A 20,888-nucleotide genomic window follows, 5' to 3' on the forward strand; every position below is an offset into this window, starting at 1 on the left:
TCACCGGGTCTCTCCCGACTAATTAATTTTGAGTCATAATTTTGACTAATTTTGAGTCACAAAGTCACTACGAGTGCTCTTCTCAAGTGTGTCTTGTGCTATTCAATTTGAAGATGTCGTTATTATTTCAGTTGCTCATTATTGTGTTTTCTTCATTAAAATTACTGAAGAGGGTTCGACAAAATTTGTATTTCCATATTATTCTATTATTTAAAAGTATATATATAAATATTATATACTTTTTTGAAGTAGAATTGAAGTTTACGTATTATATTATATAAAACATTTCTCTCTCTCTCTCTCTCTCTCTCTCTCTCTCTCTCTCTCTCTCTCTCTCTCTCAATGAGAGTCACTATTTGTCGATAATAATTATTGAAAATTAAAATAGTTTGTCGGTATTTTATCAAATTTTTGAAATGTATTATCAGTTATGATTGAAGCTATTATTATCAAAAAGATAGAACGATCTATCTATATTGGCTTGTTAGATAAAACATTCGCCAGGATACTACAGTTCATCTCCTACGCCGTCTTCACAATTCCCGCAATTTCGTTCACATTTCCAACGATCCCTTTTCAAAATCTCCTTTCAGTACTGCCTGATTTCAGTCAGTCTGAAAAATCCGTACGCCATTATCCGGCCCGAGCAAGACAGCCGCTTCAAAATCCCGTTACAAATCGCTGCACTCCATCCACGAGGATTCAATTGGCGATATTACGGGATCGCTTTGTCGTGCTCGTCCACTGAGACTCTGGATTCAGTTAATAAAAAGTCGCCGGAAAGATACGGGATATTTGTCAAGAACGGAAATGAACAAAGTAATCTAACGTTACTTACAAAGAAGCGAATATTTTTATTTCTTCGATTTCTCGTGAGAACTCACTTTAAAGTGTGATACATTTTATTCTAAAGAATATAATGTATTTTAGAAAACTTATGTATATTTTTCTAAATTTTGATTAAAAGTTACGTTTTTTTGCTCAATGATTTAACTGATACATAATATTTTATTTTACTTTTTTATATAATTATTGATTTGTAATCAATTTTAAGTATCGGTTAACTGAATCTCACTTTTTCCGTTTATATATTGCAAGTGATGCATTCTGGAAAAGAGTAAAATTAAACTGTGATTAGAAAATAATTGATGAAAATAGCTTTTGCGTTGGAATTATATAAGTCTCGTTACTTTAAACGCTGCGTTACCCGATTGATGATAGCATGTAATAGGTGTGATGTTACGCGATAAATGAACCAATTTCTCGAGGATTTAGCGTGTCTCAATATTGGCAGTTTTAGAAGCGCGCGTATCAAGGCTCCCCTGACTATCCTGGATCACGTCGGAGCCGAGCTGAGAGATAAGTGGTTATCGACGCCAGCAGTGGATTTCTTAGAAAAAAAATCGTCTTCACCTTATCCTAAGATGTATAAATCGCTTGCCGTGCACTTCGGAGGCATATCGATATTTTCTTACGCCATCTTCTTCGGTCGATGAATATACCCGTAACCGCCATAGAAAGGTTATTTATAACATGAGTTAACGTAAGCTTTATGGAGTAATTTATTTTATACGTGAGGACAATAGATTTTTCCCTGTCATTACACGCGGTGTACTATCTTTGTCGACATTTCTTTCAGTCACATTCTCTTATCCTCTTTTAATTCGATTTCGGTTCAGAGTCTAATTTTCGAAAATGTCAAATCATCAACGCAAATCGCTAATACGTATAAGTACCGATCAAAAGATCAGTTTTGAGACATGTACTGCATTACTTTGCACGCACAAATTGAATGTTCAATTAAATTTAATATTATCCATAGAACCAAATCGAATTATTATTCCGGAACCATTTCAATTGGATTATCTACATTTTTTTTTTTTTATTACAATTTGTCGAATATATTTGCTTTCGGCACCTGCATTCACGCGAAAGGTTGCAATTCCCCTTTCACGAAACAGGAAGTTTGTACTACAAATTTGTCCTTTCGCGAATGCGTCCGTTTTCACGCTGTGTATCATTTACGTGCTCTGTGTACACTTGTGCTCTGTCTCTACGCTCACATGGGAAATTCGCGCGAGTGTGTCGCGCGTATGTAGCCGAAAGCGCCAGCGTGGCCGAATTAGACTGCTTGTTCATTGACAGGCTCATCCGCACTTCCGGTAACTCTCGCTTCTACTAATTAATGCTTATGTGAGCTCGCATCCGGGAGCCGTCATCACGAGATCGATAATTCGGCTAATTTGCTGATTATACTAAACTAAGCTTTGATATTGGCGCCAGCCCGTTAATTTCCGTAGCGTACAAAGTTTGTTGGAAAAAAAATTTCCTACAGAGGAAACTGAATTTTGAAGTGTAACGCTGTTATTTTAAGCGTGACAGACATCACACAGAAATTTGAATAAATTAGTCATGTGTACTTTGTAAAAATAATAACATTTTCATTGATTGATAAACATGAGATAGAGTCAAATTATCTCCATGCTCACTATTAACAAATTCAGAAATTGTATTTATTTACCTGTATACTCTACATTTAAAACTCTAACTTAAATATACCTCTGATACGCGCGTGTTTCACTCTCCGATTTTGGAATAAATTCCTACAATAATTCCCGATTTCAATCTTCGTTTGTCGAACTTTTTTTATTTTATTTTACTGGAGACGAGTGTCTATGAGCGAAAATTAGCTTTCATTCGAAAAATGGAAAACGCGTGTTCTAAAGTGCTCTTTCTCGTAAATCGTTTCCTTCTCCCCGAACGATTTTGTCCCGCGAAATGACATAAGGAACGTACCTCGGCATCCTTTCCAGCGGCTGCACCCTCCGCATCCTCGTATCGCGGCGATCTCTTTGATGTTCCCCAAGCACATGCGGGTATCCGCCGTCGGCTCGGAAATAAACGAAAATTGTCAGAAGGGGTACACGCAGATCGAGTGCCCGTTCTTCGTTCCCCGCGATACCGAGTATACCATTAAAGATTTCCATTTCGTTGTCAGTTTACATCTCGTCGATTTAATGGCACTATAATGGCGCGCCAGCATTCGACGGGCTTTGCATATTGGATATCGCATTGTATTATTATATACGCGTGCACAGATTGACGCACGTGCGCGTCGTTAGTGTGACTAGTCGCGGACGGCGGTATACATGTACATACGCGAGAGAGCTAACTGTATTCCCGGAAATGTCGGTGCCGTCCTTAAAACATAATAATTAATTAGCAAACCGAGCACGCGCCACGCGGATCTATCGGCGTAGCGAGACTGCAGTTGATATACCGCATCAGCAAGTTTCGTGGAACGTTATTATATCTGTGCAACGAGGATAATTATTCATGTTGATGGAACGCCGCGTCGCGCCCTTCGTGCCTTATAGCGGAAGTTACTGCGATATCCGCGCCGCTTTCAAGTGGCGAGCGCGCGGCGGCGGCGCAGATTGAAAATCTCCGCGGAAAACGCAGCTGCTTTATTAACGCGATCCGATAAGTTATGAAAGAGGGATTCAAGGGCGGAAGATTGCGATTTCATCTCGATGCGAGAGACTGGACGCGATCAATAAATGTTGCTCTGCGGCACCTTCTTATTCTCTGTGCTTCTCGCGTACGCGTACGCATTATTAACTGCGTTATGTGCTCGTATCGTGAAATAAATTAGATTTCGAGTGCGCCGCGGATAAACTGCCATTCCTGTCGCGGCAGCGGAATTTATGGCCGCGTGCCTTAAAGGTGCCACGTTCTACGTTATTAATGACTGGTTTGTGTTTAATGCGCGGCGGCCGCGCTCCCGCACGTACACTCTTTATATAAGTACGACCGTATCGATGGAAGATGAAAATATTATTGGCCGGCCATTGATCTCGCTGGCAGCTTTGACGCGAGACTAGAACGCGTGACTTTTCGCGTCGCGCTTGATTTTTTTTTGCGCAAATTATTTTCCCTATCGACACTCCGGCCGGAATTAAAATCCGCAGCGCTACTATAATTAACGTCGATCGGATGTAATTACCGACGCTGAGAGAGAAGCTAAGTATCACTCCTGGCGTTCTGCATCTTGAGTGCTCCGCGAAAACAGCGCGTTGGAAATCAATCATTCGCCATCCCTACAGAATAATCATATTGAAAGAGTTTCTTCCGTATACTCATCATCATATTAGAAGTTTATAATTACTCTCCACTAAATATCTATATAAATTGTTATCTAAATTTGACAAGCAAAATAGATTTCAATAAACGATTTTTTAAAGAGAATTTTTGAAATTAGACTTATACTTTATTATCACTCTTAAAATGAATAATTTAGATAATAAAATTAATTATATTATATATCAAGGTTTTTTCCCATAATATATTTAAAGTCGCGTCTAATTGAAAATTTCTGCCGTACAATCAATCATACCATATTTCGCCGTTAAATACAACAGCAGTCGCGAGTCGTTTGGAATAAAACAGCATCAGCTCAGACATCCTAATTAGAGTCGCGAATTCTCAATCGTGAACAACGCTCGTGTGTGCCAGACACGATAGATATCGGCGCTCCGGCCGGAATTAAAACCCGCGGCGTACTAATTAACGTAGATCGGATGTAATTACCGATGCTGAGAGAGAAGCCAAGTATCACTCCTGGCGTTGTTACGCGTCTCGAGTGCTTCGCGAAAATAGCGCGTTGGAAATCAACCACTCGCGTCCCTAATGCATTCGCTGTGATTTGGCATCCGCTCTCCGCGTGCTCTTGATTGTCTTACATATTCGACGTTGCAGACGCGACGTACACACGTGAAAACGCTGCCCCGGAAATGTCTGACGCGAAATGGCAATTCCGCGCGGGGGAAAAAATAGTTATAGAAGATAGAAATGTCAAATCGTCGGTATACATACCGGGTCGAATAAAGATGTATAACACGTGAGTCACCCTGTGATATCAAATATTCCGCGCTTCCGTGAAACCCGGATATCATTACTTTACATTCGTATCTCGGCGGCAGTCGCCGCGTCACGTGATACACATCTGAGAAGAATCTGATAGGGAGAATAAAATAGAATAAGATGCAGTGTATCTCATAGATATCCCGCGGCTAGGCTCCGAGGTTGCAAGGAAGTAGCGACGTAAGGAGTTAGCATATATACTCTATAAATGTATGTAGCATTGGATATGAGAGAGGAAGTAAGGATAAACTAGACGGGGCGTTTTGTACTAGGAATCGGATTGTGAAGAAAAATATTTTTGTTGGTGCTCGAAACTTTTCGTGCTCCTAAAGAAAATACATGTCTCGCGTTAACTTCTTATATACGAATTTAGAGCGCCGAGAGCGCGCATAGATACCGATTACTTTTCCGTCGAGAAACCAGCGTGTCATCACATCTAGGGTTCTATTAATCTAGATCTGTAACCACGGCGTGTGGCTTGCGTATCGCGGTAATGATACGAAGCATCCGAGTTTCCCCGTTAGCCGTCGTAGCGCGCGCGAAGCGACCTCACGTTTCTATCACGATATTAATGGGATGTTGTTTCTGTCAGAAACGAGAAACTATGAGAGACAGGACGCCCGTAAGTAAATATAATCCTCGCTCATGACTCAACGCATGTGCAGAATTTCGTTTTGCATACGCGAGGAGATACATCCCCAGATGCGTGATGAGCTCCGGCGCGCATGATTGATATTTCAGGTATCTAGTTTGCTACATACGTATCTTCTATTGCATGCTTACAGCTTTGCATTTACTATAATGAGTTCTGTATTTTCGCTATGAAATGACGTGAAATGAAATCTACATAACGCATTAGATTACGAGAGTGAAATCAACAATTGCATTTCAATAAAAAAGAAAATTGCAAAAAGAAACTGAATTTTTTGAAGAAGAATGAAAATATCAAAGGTATGAGTCATTTTTTGTAAATTTTTTTTCATTTTCTCGTCGCTTCAGCATACATTATCAATAATTAAAATCTTAAGTAAAACTTCTACAGATTTTTATAGACGCACATCTTGATGTCAGTAGTTTATTTTCCACGTTATGTATTTGACACTATCTCGTAATATTTAATGCTATCTCCATATCGTAGCTGGGGCAAAGGTTAAAATCATTATTTGTAATATATAGGAGGGGAGTTGCGGAGGGTAGTTTGTCGCCTATATTGGCACTTCCTGTAAGTACGTTTAATCCTATTATCGGCTAACGATTGTGGACGGTCATAGTTGTCTTAACTTGTCTAATTATCAGTGCCCAACTTGTTGCTCGCAAACTGAGCAGAACAATAGTTGCTCAACAAGGTGCGGCTAGTTATCAAAGTTTACTAGGATTCCGCCTTTGAGGGTCCAATTAGTCGGCAAGCTATGCAAATTTCAGGTACTTACCTATCGTAGATAGCTTCAAGTCCGATAATAACGAATTAGACACGTAACAAGCAAATATTTGCAGGTTGCATTATATATATGCATATAATACAGGGTATCGTCCGAGGGAACGTCCGAGGCTGTCTAATATTATTTAGCAATTTAAAATACACTTGTAATGCAAGAAACCAGACGTACACAGTAAAGAAAAAATAACTTGATAGCAACGCAATTTTCCAACATAAATATTAATATTGTATTATTAACTCGCAATGTAAGAGCAGCTTGGGATTCTCATTGCTCTGCGTTTGCAAAGGATTTTTTAACTATAGAGATTTATTATCTCTTTCAACTTTAATATGCGTAGCTTTAGATATTAATTTACATATCATTTAAATGTAGAAATAATATCAAATACATTGATCCAAAGGCAAAGTACATCTGCAAGCGTTATAAAAAAAAAAATAGCTGCTGTCGAACCTGTCGAACCAATGCTTTATCCTCCCGCCACTTAATTGCATGATCGTCCGTAACTCACGATCCCCGGCTGTCGCGAAGAAGTCGTATTGGCATCCCCGCGGGCAATCGTCGTTGCAGAAGGCGATCTGCAATTACTGGATATTAGCTACCTCCATTGGCAATCTGTGGCGATCGGAATGCTTTCATTAATACCACGGAGAATGTAGTTATTTAGGGTGGCACGTACGCCGCCGCGCGGCAAGCTTACGCAGAGAACGTGATTTACGAGCCGTCTCGCCGGCTCTAATATAGAAATAGATGAACCGATCGCGGCTTTCTCGACATAACGCCCCGCAGGTTGCGGAAAGGGGGTTGGGTGGAAGGGAGGGGCGAAGGGGGGAAAAGAAGAAAAAAAGGGGCGCGCTCTGGTTTTATCTCGCCTCGGGTGTAAAAGCAATCTCTCGCAACGGAGCTTCGTACGGCCTCTCTCAGCTATGCGCGCGGTGCCGATAGCGATATCTCCCCGCTTGATTCATTAGCGTGGACAGTAATTAAGGTTGTTATGGGCGTGCAAGAAGCGCGAAAGTCCCCGCGCGAAGTATAACCGATCGTTTTGCCCGATCGCGCGACTGATAACCGCCCGGGATCGGTTGGAGTGGACGGCGGACGGAGTGGTTGTCCGATCGCGCGATTTATGGCGCGCTGCAATATATACGCGCGCCGCGCGGCTGCGGCGGCGCGTATTATCCTTCGCGCGATAAATCTCGGCGCGCCGAGAAGAAATACAGCGAAACTCACACGGGCGGGACTCGATTATATTATTAAAATTACGCGCAATGAATCGCGTGTCAGTTCGGCGCGCGTACAGTCGAGATAACGGCGGAGATTAAGCGCAACGACTTAATCGATTAGAAGTTTGCGGCGTCGCTTTCGCTCGTGTGCTATATATATTGATTCTTGTACAAATAACTAATATGTAACATTATCACGTATATATTCTCGTGCGATAACGGAAGCGTTTAATGTCGCAGATAAAATTCGTCGAGCAATATATCGTGAAATATCATAAAGATTTCTTCCCTCCTCCACCGTGTGAAACGGGATGTAACGAAGCGAGTAATACAAGATACGTAACTGAATTCACGGGCGGTCGGACTGAATTACCCAGAAACCGTCGTGATTACGCGACGCGCGCGACCCTAAAAGTTAAATTAGATCTCACCCCTCCCCGAGGGGGATGAAGAATTTGCTCACGTGGACCACGGAGTCGCGGGCAAAGAAACTCGTCGAGTTATTACCGCCATAATCTAGCGCGCCAAAAGTTTTCCCCCGCTGTCCCCTTGGGGTACGAAATAAAGCTTACGAATGGACACGTATACGCCGTAACGTTCGGAATGATCCTCGGAGGGTGCATTTACATACATTACTAAGTGCTTTTTATCGTGCTTTCTTCGGGGGAAGATCGTCTCGTTACGACACGCCGCGTCGCGTCGCGTTGACCGTTGAACAACTTCAAACGCCGATGACGTACTTCCGGCGCGACATCGCAGAGAGATCGTGTCGGGGAAATTAAACGGAAGCGATTTCGTACGTCAATTAATGCATGCGATAATGAGATCGCGCGAGATTCTATCATTAATTGTCCCCATAATTAACAATACGGGGGTGCGGCGGCGCCGACGTTGATATTTAATTGCACGTAGAGACAGTGGGCAAGCTCTCTTTGCGGACCGACGCGCGTAAAATGTACATTTATAATTTAATTTAATCCATCGGGGAGAAGCGATGAGGAATAATGATCGTTGTGCGTCGAACGGCAGCGCCGCGCGAAGGAGACGGCTGCGTTTCCCGGAGTTTCCACAATTACGAGCAACGGCGAGCGAGCAGGCGGATAGTTAAATAAGAGGATCTTTCCAAGTAATGGCAGATAACCAAAAGCGCGAAGTTTGCGAGCGCCGGGGAGTTACCGGCCCGGCGCGGCGGGGCGGCGGACGTGGAGTCGTCTGTCACCTGGAACTTCTTCCCGCTAATGGCACCGCGTGGCAGCGTTAAAGCGGGAGTTGGTGTCGCGTACTTTATGAAACGACATCGCGACGCTTAGCGTCAACGGGCGCTCGTTAATCGAGTAAGAAACCGTCTAATTATTCCGTTTGAGCGGAGGCATTTTCCGAAACAGAGCGGCCGCCAGGAAGGAGGCGGTGGAATTCTCCCGCGATTCCGCTTTGCATTGTTGAAAATCAAACGGCATGATTGTTCTTCGCCGTTCTTACTTTCAATACATGCCAAATCGTCACACGAGACACGCAGTGTTGCGAAGCCAGTAAATATCATTAAATTCTAATGTAGGTCTTCTCGTCATTATATAAAACTAAAAAATTTTCAATAAAGTCAAAGGAAAATTATCTCTCAGGTTTCAATATAATCTTTTCATCTAAAAAGAAATTACTCAATTTCTTTTTCGAAAGAGAAGAGCTTCAGTTCTCCGACTTTACTCAATACAAAGAGCAATTATGATGAAAAAAAAAAACTTACACCGTCTAATATAAATCGCTATGAGAAGCTATAAAGAAGAAGCTATGAAAAATGACTGCTCGTTTATGAATCAATCGGTTAAAAAATACTTATGATTTTTACGAATAACGCGTTAATTACATATTACATTATTTACGTCTTCCCTCGGCTTGATTTTAAAATCTTAGCAGTCAATTAAGCGTTGCTTAGTTAAGCGCGCTAGCATTTTGAGATTACGCTGTATCTATATGTTATCTTAATGAAGCACTTACCGTTTACCTGGTGTAGCCTGGCCTCTTTGTCTCCTGGTGGGATAATGAGGCGGATTATGGATTCGGGAGTTTGCCAGGGCGCGTGATTTTCGCGAAATGAAATACGCGAGACACGATTCTCGTTTGAATCTCTTCCATCGTTTATTTCTATTCACAGTCAATAAATTAACACTTATCGTTGGAAATCATTACGAGAACCGAGAGACGATGAGAATTACGTGTGTGTGTGATTCGTGTGTGTGTGACCATCTATAAACCCCGCAATTAATCAATAAATACAAAATCAGCTTATAAAAAGGTACGACGATATGCGCGCTAATTCGCTGCCGCGATTCGCCGTTTCTCTTCTAGATTCGGTTGCATTCTTTTATCGTTTTTTATTACTTTATGTACATTATACTCGTTAATCACGCGAGAAGAATGGACTAGACCGCTACGTAAACGCTTAATTTCATTCGACCCTATAAGCGCCGCGCTTCGTGGCGTTCTCGATCTCGACTCGAATAAAATTTATTCTCTATTCGCTTCGCCGTCTCGGATCGTGGCAAGACCCAACACCATATAGGCCCTTCCTTCGTCAACGACTCGCTTCTCTCCCTTAAGGTACGCTTAAATTATCCTATTTCGATTACTGCGCCTTGGGTCTACGATTAGAATGAATTTACTTTACATCAAATGCTGCGTATTTTTTTTCCTCCCGAGCTAAATAAAATCACTATCGTGTCTATTCGTATTCTCATAAACTCGTTACTAAATTTAACATCGCGTCGCCCTTCTCGCCTCTGTACTTTTTCTCCCCCTTCCTCTCTCTCTCTCTCTTCCTTTCTCTTTCACACTCTCTCTCTCTCTCACGCATACACACGCACACACGTACGCGCCATGCATACTCAATTTTCAATCATCCCTCTCATGCTCTCTCGCTGTTTCAGCCCCTCCCTTTAATAACAACCACTTCACTCATTCTCCGCACATGTTGGTACTCTCGATGGAACGGATAAACTAGCAGACATCACCGAAATCGACGTACCGTTTATCGGATACGTCCTCCCGGCGCCTCTCTCTCGGATCGTCGGATCATCGCGCAAACTCGATAAAAAAAGTGCCCGCTGATGGAGCGCTCGCGCGCGGGCGGGACGCGACGTAAATCTCGATATTGCGGAACTTCGGTTCTCGGCACGAAAATCGCACGCTGCGGCCGCGATCGAGCGTTAATCGCATTAATCAATCTCGACGTCGATGGAAGCAACTTGCGACTATACTCTCTTTCGTTCGGTCTAATCACAGCCGATTTCCGGGCCGATCGGGTGTTCCATTGTCCCCCCGCCCCTCCACCTTCAATCGCCGCTCCTCGTGTGTGTGCGATCGTAGCGCAGTTGCAGAAGAAGCACGCTCTACGTTACGTGGATTTTTGTGTAAAAAGTGTGTCGTGCGAAACATTTTTCAACAGGCTGTTATCGCGATAACATACTTCCGATGCGATAAACATTGATATGGAGATCACGGCAGCCTCCGTAATCTTCAACTCATATTATCGATCATTTTAATTCGTATATATGGAAGTATCATTATTGGTTGGCTCACTTTCAATACATGTCAATGAAGATATATACCTAACGCTTGCCGACTGTTATCTTTTGATCGTCTAAGACGATTGAAGCCGTGAACAGTAATTGCTTTTTTTTTTGGATACTTTTTCAATTAACTTGTCGATATAGGTATGCGACGTTTATCGTAATATGGCATCGCGATAACTCTCTAAATATCACCGATCGCTTCCGCATGCTGTATATCCGCCGAATAATTGGTGTCGATCGTTCGTTCGCGGGCGGGCGCGCGTTTCTCCCGTGTACTTAATTTCTTTTCCTCCTATTTTTAATTAATATAATGCGCTTCGTCGAGCCGTCGCTGCGTCTCGGTAACAGTTAAAATTATTACTTACGATTTATTATTATCCATCGGGCCTCTCTCGGCTCCCTCCTCCCCGCGTACAACACTGGTCTCGTCAGCCCTGAATTACTCTGATTGCGCTCCCGCGTCTCATAAATTCATCTATGACTTTACACTATACAAGAGATGTACATAAGTTCCAACGGTACGATATAATGTGTTTCGCATTATGTATACAGCCTATAGTCTTAAGTTTTGGCAAACGGGGCAAGGTCAATACAAAACATTCGTTATCGTCCTACGCGTAATATTTATCTATATGTACATACAAAATCTCTGTAACTTTCAACGTTTTCCTCCCGTGGCGTGGTCAATATACACACATGTACAGGCTTTGTTCCATCGTGTCGAACAACTGACATGTCGACGATGGGGGATTGTCGGTCGTTAATAGTAAGCAAAGTCCGAGTGGCGAAAATGCGCGGGGCGCCGCGTTCTCTCCACGTGGAGAAACTTCCGCGGGTTCTCCACGCTACTCCGTACAAAATTATACATGCGAACGGTGGAAAGTAAGTGGGGGGGGATATATATTTCCTCGCGCGCGCGAGTCGAGCATCGGAGGGGGCTTTATTATTGAAAGGTCGCGTAAATCAGCTAAGTAAGTGAAAAACCGCTCGTAAGGCATCCTGTGATAATACGCATTTTTTTTTCCTCTCCACGTTACCGCTTAAGGTGGATCCTCACGAGTTTCGCGCGCGTTTGTATTAAGCGAAAAGTTTGTCTCGAGTGTTGTCCCGGGGGGTTACGCGATTCGTATAATTATCTCGTTTAGCGCACGTTTCGACGCGCGCGTGTCATCTTTCAGCGGCGAGACTATACGAACGAACGTTACAAAAAAGCGAGTCCAAAATATAACGAGATAAGAGATCGCCGTTCAACGAGAGACGAGAATACTCGATAACGCTGGCAGTTTTTGACGAACGCACGTCGGGCGAGCTATATAGCATTTGCGGTGATTAATCGCGAGGTTGTCCCAGACAAAGATAAAACCGGCAGACAATATCAAACGTGAAATCAAAACTAACGGACGCATAACGTTATATTGGATCTTCATTCGTGTTTTCTTTTTTTCCTCTCTCCCTTTTTTTTTTATTTATTGTACGTAACGGATCGCGACGACGATTCGCGCGACGCAAATGACGGTCGCCGCGCCGGCCGTTGTCTTCTTTTCTTTTCTACCTATTTGTTAATCGATCGTTATATTGCTACCGTATCACATAGTATTCGCTTATTATTAATTACACGGCTACACGTAGAGGCGCGATGTGACTTGGCGGTTTCGAGATGCGGAGACAGCCGTTCGAGATGCATCTCGTACGGACCGAAAACGCGGGACGTGAACGCGAAGAAAACTTCGCCCGGGATGCTCCGGGGAGCCCTTGTTACAATTGCTAGAAATTCGCACGTTTCGCGGAATTCTTGCCGCAGCGCATCCAGAGACACGGAGTAACAAAATGTCCCTCCCGACATTAATATCGGAGAGATATTACATCGAGAGATATTAGAATTTCCATTTCGCGCTCGTGACAAGAATTATCAAACGAAGTGAGACCATTCCCCCCCCCCTTCCGCGGTACTTTGTCAACAACAATAACATGGAAATGAGATATTGCTTTGCAAGATATTTCAAATCGAGATGCGATTGAGCGCAACGATGATCATCGCAACGAGCGGACACGGCGACAACTATCGATTATTATTACACGTGTATCGTTAGCAATTTCGTTAGATATAAAATTGCTTCAACTCTGTGAGCCGTCCGAAATGGAAGAGACATCTTATCGCCAAGTACGCTCGTCAGGATCGCTAATTTCAGGAAATATACTTCTCGTTGGATATATAAAATGCCCGAGATATTCCCCATTGTTGATCCCGATATTGCCCAAGTAATCTCGTGGACGAATCGTAGGCACCGGTAGCCTGAAGACGATCGTGACCGTGTAACCCTTTGAATCCGAACTAAGGCCGCTCCATTAAGTCGGTTAATTGCGCGATCCCCCTCCTAACTCTCTCGTATCTCTCTTACCTTCGAGCTAAAGTCGCGCCACGACTACCGGTCTGTTGCGATGTTTCTCACTGGTAACTCGCGTCGTTGCTTTGACTCTTATTACCGCCCTGGGAAGTCGGCGACGCTCTGCTGAAGCTGCCGAAGGTCTTGGTCGGCGAGTCCGACGCGGCGCTGGCGGTGGCGAGCACCTTGTCCCTGGGCGGGGGCGCCGAGCTGATGCTGGACGAGCTGACGCCGGAGTCGCTGGACTTCTCGCTGAGGCAACCGCGTTGGCTCAGCCCGGTGACGTTGCCGGTGCTCTCGAGGCCGAGGTCATTGGCGCCGCCGACCATGTACTTGGCCATGCCGCCCAGCTTCTCGCGGCCGCCCTCGCAGGCGTCCTCGATCACCACCGTCTCGCCGAAGTTGCCCCGCTTCGCGATGTACCGCACGTTGCCGCCCCGCAGTAGCGGCGACTTCTCGAACTGGCCCTCCTTCTGGCTCGTCACCGAGCCGGAGATCGGTATGTTGGGATGGAAGTCGTCCTTCGCATCGGTCAGACCGCCGTCCGTGGCGCCGGCACCGCCGGTGCTCTTCGTAACGGCCGTCGCGCCGTCCAAATTGTTCTCCCTCGACAGCTTCGTCGACGTCGTCGTTGATTCCGGGCTGATGGTCCGCCGACTGGTCGTATTCTTGTGCGCGTCGTAGCAGCCGGAGTCCCGTGGGAACTGGCGTCGGTTAAACGGGGAACAGTGGCCGGACGTCTGGCCGGAGGTTAAGACCAGACGACTGACCTCGTCGCCCTCTGAACTCGAGGCCAGGTCACCCTCGCTGCCCGCTGTAAGGGTAGGAAAAGGAGCACGCGCGTGAGATTTTGTAATTTAATTACCGATTTTCAATGAGTTTGTTATTAGATTAATAATTTTGAAATACATGTAAATATATGTATAATCTAAAATGTAAATATATTATTATGTTGTGTGTGCAATGAATTTCATAACAAGATTTTTTAAGAATTTTTGGAAAGTAAATAAAAACTAAAAAAGTTAAATAAATAAAAAGTTAAATAAATGAAGTTAATAAAGTGTAAAATAAAAATAAAATTTCGAAATTTTTTATTTTCATATCCCACATTTTAGAGAAGTTTTAATAGTTTAAAGTTGCACTTTTAATCTCCTGTGTATTAAATAATGAAAGAGCTGTTCCATTTATATGAAATTACGATACAATTTTAAAGATGTATAACTTGTATTAATTGTAACATGATATATGCAGCAAGACAAATAGCAACGATGATGAAAAGGGCTTCGGGGAGACGTGAATAATACATATGTAGCTGCTACGTTCGGTATACTCACACTGAAGATCGTGTAGGAGTTGCACGGCGGTGAGTATCTTGGCACGATGCTCGGGTTGATGTATACGCAAATAGTCCAGATCCGCCGCCTCTAACTCCCTGAAGAGCTCCAGATCCTCGTATCCGTTCAGCACAAAAACTGGAATATGTTCCTGCGCGAGCGTAACATTCATCTTTGAGACGCTACCTTCCATCTTAACAGAGCTTTGAATAGTTCACTTGTACAATGAAACGCGCTCGCAGTTTAATACATTCGGAGAAGAGGCTTACGGAATTCTTATAAAATTATCCTTAAGAAGCTTACGGAATTTCCCTCTCAGCAATATTTCTCACACTGTGATTGGAAAGCTTTCCGAACTAAACGTTATATCGTCGCGATTTGAATATGTGCACTGAAAATGATATAATCTCAAACTGAAAAATAAATTTCAGAGAGAAGCAAAAAGTTTTTTTTTTTTCTTATTCCATAATACAATTTTTTTCCCTATTTAGTCGACCTTTGCAATTTAAGAAAAATTCGTTCTTTGCAAAATACATGTCTCGATGTTATGAGACGATGTCTAAAGGATAGGACAAAAGATCTCTGAGGGAGCTCGATTTAGTACGGAGGAGTATCATAATTACGACGGAGTTCGCTTCAAAGAATCTAAAGTATATCTCGTGACCTCGAAGATATTCCAATAATCAAACATTTCAGACGGACTGTACAGTCACGCGAGATTTAACGACGGTCTCGGGCAATCAGCCGGATACTTTGGATCTTTATTCGCTGATATAATTCGCACAGAGGGCCATTCCGGCTTCAATTAAGTGTATACCGGGACGCTGAAAAGGCGCACACGAATCTGCGACGCTCATTAAACGATCGATCATAGCGGCTTAATTAAGTGGCACGGCTTCCTGAATCGGAAACGACGTTTCCGGTACAGCGACTCCTCGCCCTATCATTTCGTCCCATCCCTTCCTGTCGCTTCCGTACCTTCGACTCAGGAGACCCTGCGAGACACGCCTCTTGACAGTGAATCACGATCAAGTCTAATCTGTCGTCGAATCGCGAGGCTGTACATAATACCCGAGGGAACTATACTGAATATTGCTTTATGAATAATTTAGAATCAATTTTTTTTCTTCTAAAATAAAATTGCGAGCAATATTTAATAAACGTTTAACATCCAACATGAAATATTAATATAATCAATATAAATAAGTCTTAATGTAATAACTTAAGATTTATATAATTAAGTCTTTTTTAAATAAAGTTTCTGTTGAAATATAAAAATAGAATAAAATTAAAACTAACTAAAAATAAGATTTTGTTATCTATTTAGATTCTTGGAATTTATTAATCCCTTAACTCGATACTTTGATATAAAAAACAATTGCCAATTTGATTTTTAATATTTGCGATTGGAAAGATATATGACGCAATTTCGGGATATTCCGTACGCATAGCGAATGCTGGAGGTAAATCAGAAAGAAAATTAACGACCAAAAGGAAATACCAGGACGTATAGCAGGTGAAGATAAAAATGAGCAAGGCGGAGACAAGGAGCGAGAGACGGAGAGAGAAAAGGAGACGAATAGGAAGAGGGGGGAATCGAACAAAAAGAACTCGTCACGGTCTGCGGAACCTGCAAGTTGTATAAGGTATAAGCTGGAAAGCTGATGCGGATGGTGCGGGAGGACGCGAGAGAAGGGATGGCGCGGAATGGGAACGGGGAATGGGAGCGCGATAGGGACACCGAATAAAGAAATATATAAAAGCAAGTTCTCTACTTTGCATTCGACGCCATGCAAATGCGAATCAGTTTGTTCGAGCCGCGGCGAGATATTGCTCTCTCTCTTTCTCTCTCTCTACCTGAAGATTCATTCTCTGCAAGAGCTCTTGAACGGAACCCGGCTTCTGCCTGTATCTCTGACCCCACTTGCCCCGCTCCGGTTCCCCCCGCCTGGGCACCCTGTCGTTCAGTATCTCGACGTTTATGAACTTGAAGTGGCCTATCCTGTTGTGTACGACGCCCTTCCACAGCCCGCTCTTGTTCATCTGTACCACATCGATTACGTCTCCCTTCTGAAACAACGTTGCCACGCGAGCATTCGTATAAAGGGAAACCCTTTCGTCACGAATACGTACGATCGAATCGCGCATTGTCAAGTTTCTCCTTTGGATGACTTGGAAAAACGGAAGACAATGAAATACGCGAAAAAAAAAATGTTATACGAATTCCAATATAATTTCCACTCGAATTAATTAAAAAAAAAAAAAAAACGGCGATTAATAGCAGCGAGCTATTAGATAGGTACATTCGCCAATTAAGCAAGTCGTGCTTGCAGGTAATTACGATGAAATTTGCCGTGTCGCTCATGCCGTTAAACTTTACGGAGTTTCGCATGGAATTTCGATTATCACACGGAAGACGGACCTTGAACTTCAACGCGTCCTTGTCGTAAGGACTGGGCGTGTAATCCACGAGCGCCCTCGCCCGACACAGGACCGGGCCGATGGACGTCGGGCTGACGGCGTCTCTGTCCTCGCAGGATATCGAGCTGTGATTGCTTCCCGCGCGCACCAGGGCCTGCGTGCTCGATCCGCTGCCGCTCGGCAGGCTCTCGACGCTGCTCGCGCTGCACGGGAACGCCTCCGAGGACGCGCGATCCTGGCGCAGCCTCGAGATCTTTCGCTGCACGTCGTGCCTTAAATTCCTCGCGCGGCCTGCGATACCCGCCCTGGCGTCGCCCTCGAGCAGCGCGCTGGCCTCCGACTGGAAATTTTAATTGAGTTTTGGAGAACATCGGGGTCGCACCGTGCCCGGAATACGTGCTCCATCGAATGCATCGGGAAAGGCGCGGCGACGCGCCGGTGGCGCGTTAATTAAATCGAGGAGCTATGTGAAATAGGGATCTCCATTGGCCGAGCCGTTTTCAATAATGCATTTATGGCGCCCTGGAATGTGACACGGTAGAGAGTTGCGCGCAGGGCCGATGCCTGACATGAAAAGTATATCATCTTGATCGGAACTTGGGAGAGTCGATTTATATTTACATTAAATAATCATCGATCATTGCACGATCGTCGCGAAATAACTGCAATTACCATCGTCTATTAATTGCCGAGCCTCATTGGATGCATATTCATCTCTGTTACGATTAATTACTTGCGCTCTCTTCTCTTTTCCCAAAATATGTATTATCACATAACTCCACGAATTTTTAGAAATAGAAACGACAACTGGAGACATTTTTTTTTTTGGTCGTTATATTCAATGCATGCATTTGCATTGGAAACGCGATCGTGAGATATTTCGATAGAAGCGAATTATTCTCGTCTCGAATCTATACGCTGACGTCAGCTTGTCAGTGGAACAGATCAAAACGTGTTGCGGTTGTATAATTTGTCTGGAGGGGGGGGGGGCGGTGCGGTGCTCGGGTATATTTTTCACAATAGTGAGACACTACTCGAAAGCATGCTGCATTAATGAAGCGAGGAGTAGGTAAATGGTGCGAGCGTGAAATCCTCAGAGGAAATCAATGTGCGTTCGAAATAAGAATGAAGATGGAGTACGCCAATTTCGTTTGCGTAAATTGCCATGCAATCCAATCTGTTAGAACGACGTGATCCTCTATACATATATATATATATATTATATATTATATACATCCGTATTTCCCACTGGCTTACATAATCACAATAAAACGCCGTCACAATGTTATGCCGTTATCCTGTTATCAGCGGAGAGATTGTATATTACACGTCGTTGTTACAAGCGACGCGTTTATTAAGTGATAGACATACTCATTATGAGGCGATATGACCAAAGCCCGTACTTATGACAGACAATCTACGACGTAACTGTGGCTTTAATGCAAATGCGAATTAACTGTCGGGATAAGATCGATAAACTCGGTTTCACGTTATCGATATCAAACACCATGAGTAATCGTGATTGAATCAAATATTATGATAAGATTTCACGATAAATATCTATTGAATATAAACACTTTTACATATAATCGACTTTCTGAGCTATTTTTTTCTTTTTTATCTATAATCTTCCAAGTAAAATCATTTTGTTACATTACTTTGTTACTAATAGAAATGTATTGCGTGGTCTGTGTTTCAAAGGATGTATTTTTTTCTCTCGAAAAATTCACGATAGAGAATATTTCATAATACTTTTAGTTTATTTAATGCGAGTACTCGGGGCGCAGAAAAATCTTTCTATGACGGAACAAAGAACAGAGCGGGAACGCAATACTTTGTGATTCTACTAATCGCCCGTCAGTGACGGTTGTGTGCACAGGCACGTTTTTCTTAGTTATCGTACTGTTTGGACGCGCGCTACCTGTATCTATTCGTATATAATAGTGACTAAAGAACGCCATGCATCTGAGTGTACGCGTAGAGAAATGGCGAAGAAGGAAAGGTGCGGGGCAAAAAAAAAGATAGAAATGGAATCTGCACGTTTTTTCACGACGTGACTGCTCTCATACGTACTGTATGCACGGCGGCCGAGTGTTGACTCTCGAGTTCTTCTTGATCTTCGTAGTCGCTACTCTGGCTCGGCGACAGTCCCTCCTCGCCGCTACTCCGACTCTAAAACGTTGACACCTCGCAGAGACAGTTCTAATGGTGAGATGTATACGAAAGGAGGAAGAGAGCGGGGCGGCACACTATGATGGATCTAATAGCGCGCGGATGCTGTTAGACAGGGCGACGGTTACGGGCATATCGCTAGGTAATGTCGGACACGGGACCGCCACCGGATGGTTAGAGCAGATGTGATGAGAGGCACAGAGGCATCAAGTCCCAAGGCATATACAGTATCCAATGTCAAAAATATTATACCGTACGTGCAAGCGCGAGGGCCACCTCGAAGGCGTTTTTATCTCGAGATGATTAGACACTGCAATGGGTATTCTATAAAATATATACGATATTTTAGTTTACAAGAATTTTTAGAACAATTTTCTAAAATTATATAAAATAATATGAAAAATCTATTATCTACTCTCAAATATCACAACTTCGCAAACAATTGCGTGATAAAATAGTTTACAGATGAAATATTCGTTAACATTACGATTATACTATTAAAACATTTTGTAATTACACAGTCTATTGTTTCCAACGTAAAACGTTTAATGTTCCCTTCGAGGTGACTTTCGCGATAAACTAAATAGTAGCAGCAGATATACATGAGTCCAGGGGTTAAGTATACAAGTGTTACACACGACGTGTTAACCACGTTATACACTCGATATATTAATAGAGAGGGGGGGGGGTTGCGTGTTACATGAGAAAATAAATAGCGTATGCAGGCTACGCCGGTTTAGATGGGTTAGTGATATACTTAATATTGGCGTGTCAGTGTGTGAGTATTATTTATACACATAGAGGCTGTCAGTGCTGTGTAGGCGTCAGAGCAGGAAATGAGGCACCTTATTCTGGCGCTCCGATCAGATCATGAGGTTCTCCAGTTTTTGCTTAAAACGTCAAGCACGAGTATTATAACGTTGCACGCCTAACTATCACGATTGAACTACAGTAAAGGTATAAATGAAATATATATAGACGTGTATAAAGCGCAAACCATAGATCATGCTTCATCGAAATTTTTAAAGCGGTCATTTTTATCCATCAATCTTTTATAATCTTCTTAAATGTCAAATTCCTTAGTGATTATATTACGAACTTTATATATGTTTCAGGTTCTTATATTGCATTTTTATAACCAGTATGCTGCAATATTTCATCTTTATCGGGGAGAAACATCGATGGACGAAAAAGAGGGGGAAAGAATTATTAAGAAAGCACACAATTCCCGGCAGTTCAAACAAAACGCTGGTAAATGCTGAGGCTCCATCGCGGAAGTGGTATCTGATCGTTATCGAGTTTGCGAACTCGGCGAAGAATAACGTTTGCACGGCGGACAGGGAAACTGGTAGATTCGACGTGATTTCTCAACGCAACCGCCGGGCCGTCGCGCCCGATTCCTCGCAAACAATCCGTAAATCTCGCGAAT

The 20,888-nt window shown here is 43.2% G+C and overlaps 1 protein-coding gene across 1 annotated transcript in view; it reads right to left on the reverse strand.

The window, feature by feature from the left end:
- Window positions 1-9,690: 9,690 nt before the first annotated feature.
- Window positions 9,691-20,888, reverse strand: part of LOC105452221 (SAM and SH3 domain-containing protein 1-like) — a 309,259-nt gene continuing 298,061 nt past the window's right edge. The window contains exons 11-15 of the mRNA XM_011693162.1: window positions 19,361-19,459; window positions 17,289-17,627; window positions 16,724-16,936; window positions 14,867-15,017; window positions 9,691-14,346 (exon numbers count right to left, since the gene is read on the reverse strand). Coding sequence (XP_011691464.1) covers window positions 13,595-14,346; window positions 14,867-15,017; window positions 16,724-16,936; window positions 17,289-17,627; window positions 19,361-19,459 — 1,554 coding nt within the window. The 3' untranslated portion in view covers window positions 9,691-13,594. The remainder of the gene's footprint in view (window positions 14,347-14,866; window positions 15,018-16,723; window positions 16,937-17,288; window positions 17,628-19,360; window positions 19,460-20,888) is intronic.

This window comes from Wasmannia auropunctata, unplaced genomic scaffold (genome assembly GCF_000956235.1).
Source record: "Wasmannia auropunctata unplaced genomic scaffold, wasmannia.A_1.0 LD336036.1, whole genome shotgun sequence".
Taxonomy (NCBI): Eukaryota; Metazoa; Arthropoda; class Insecta; order Hymenoptera; family Formicidae; genus Wasmannia; species Wasmannia auropunctata.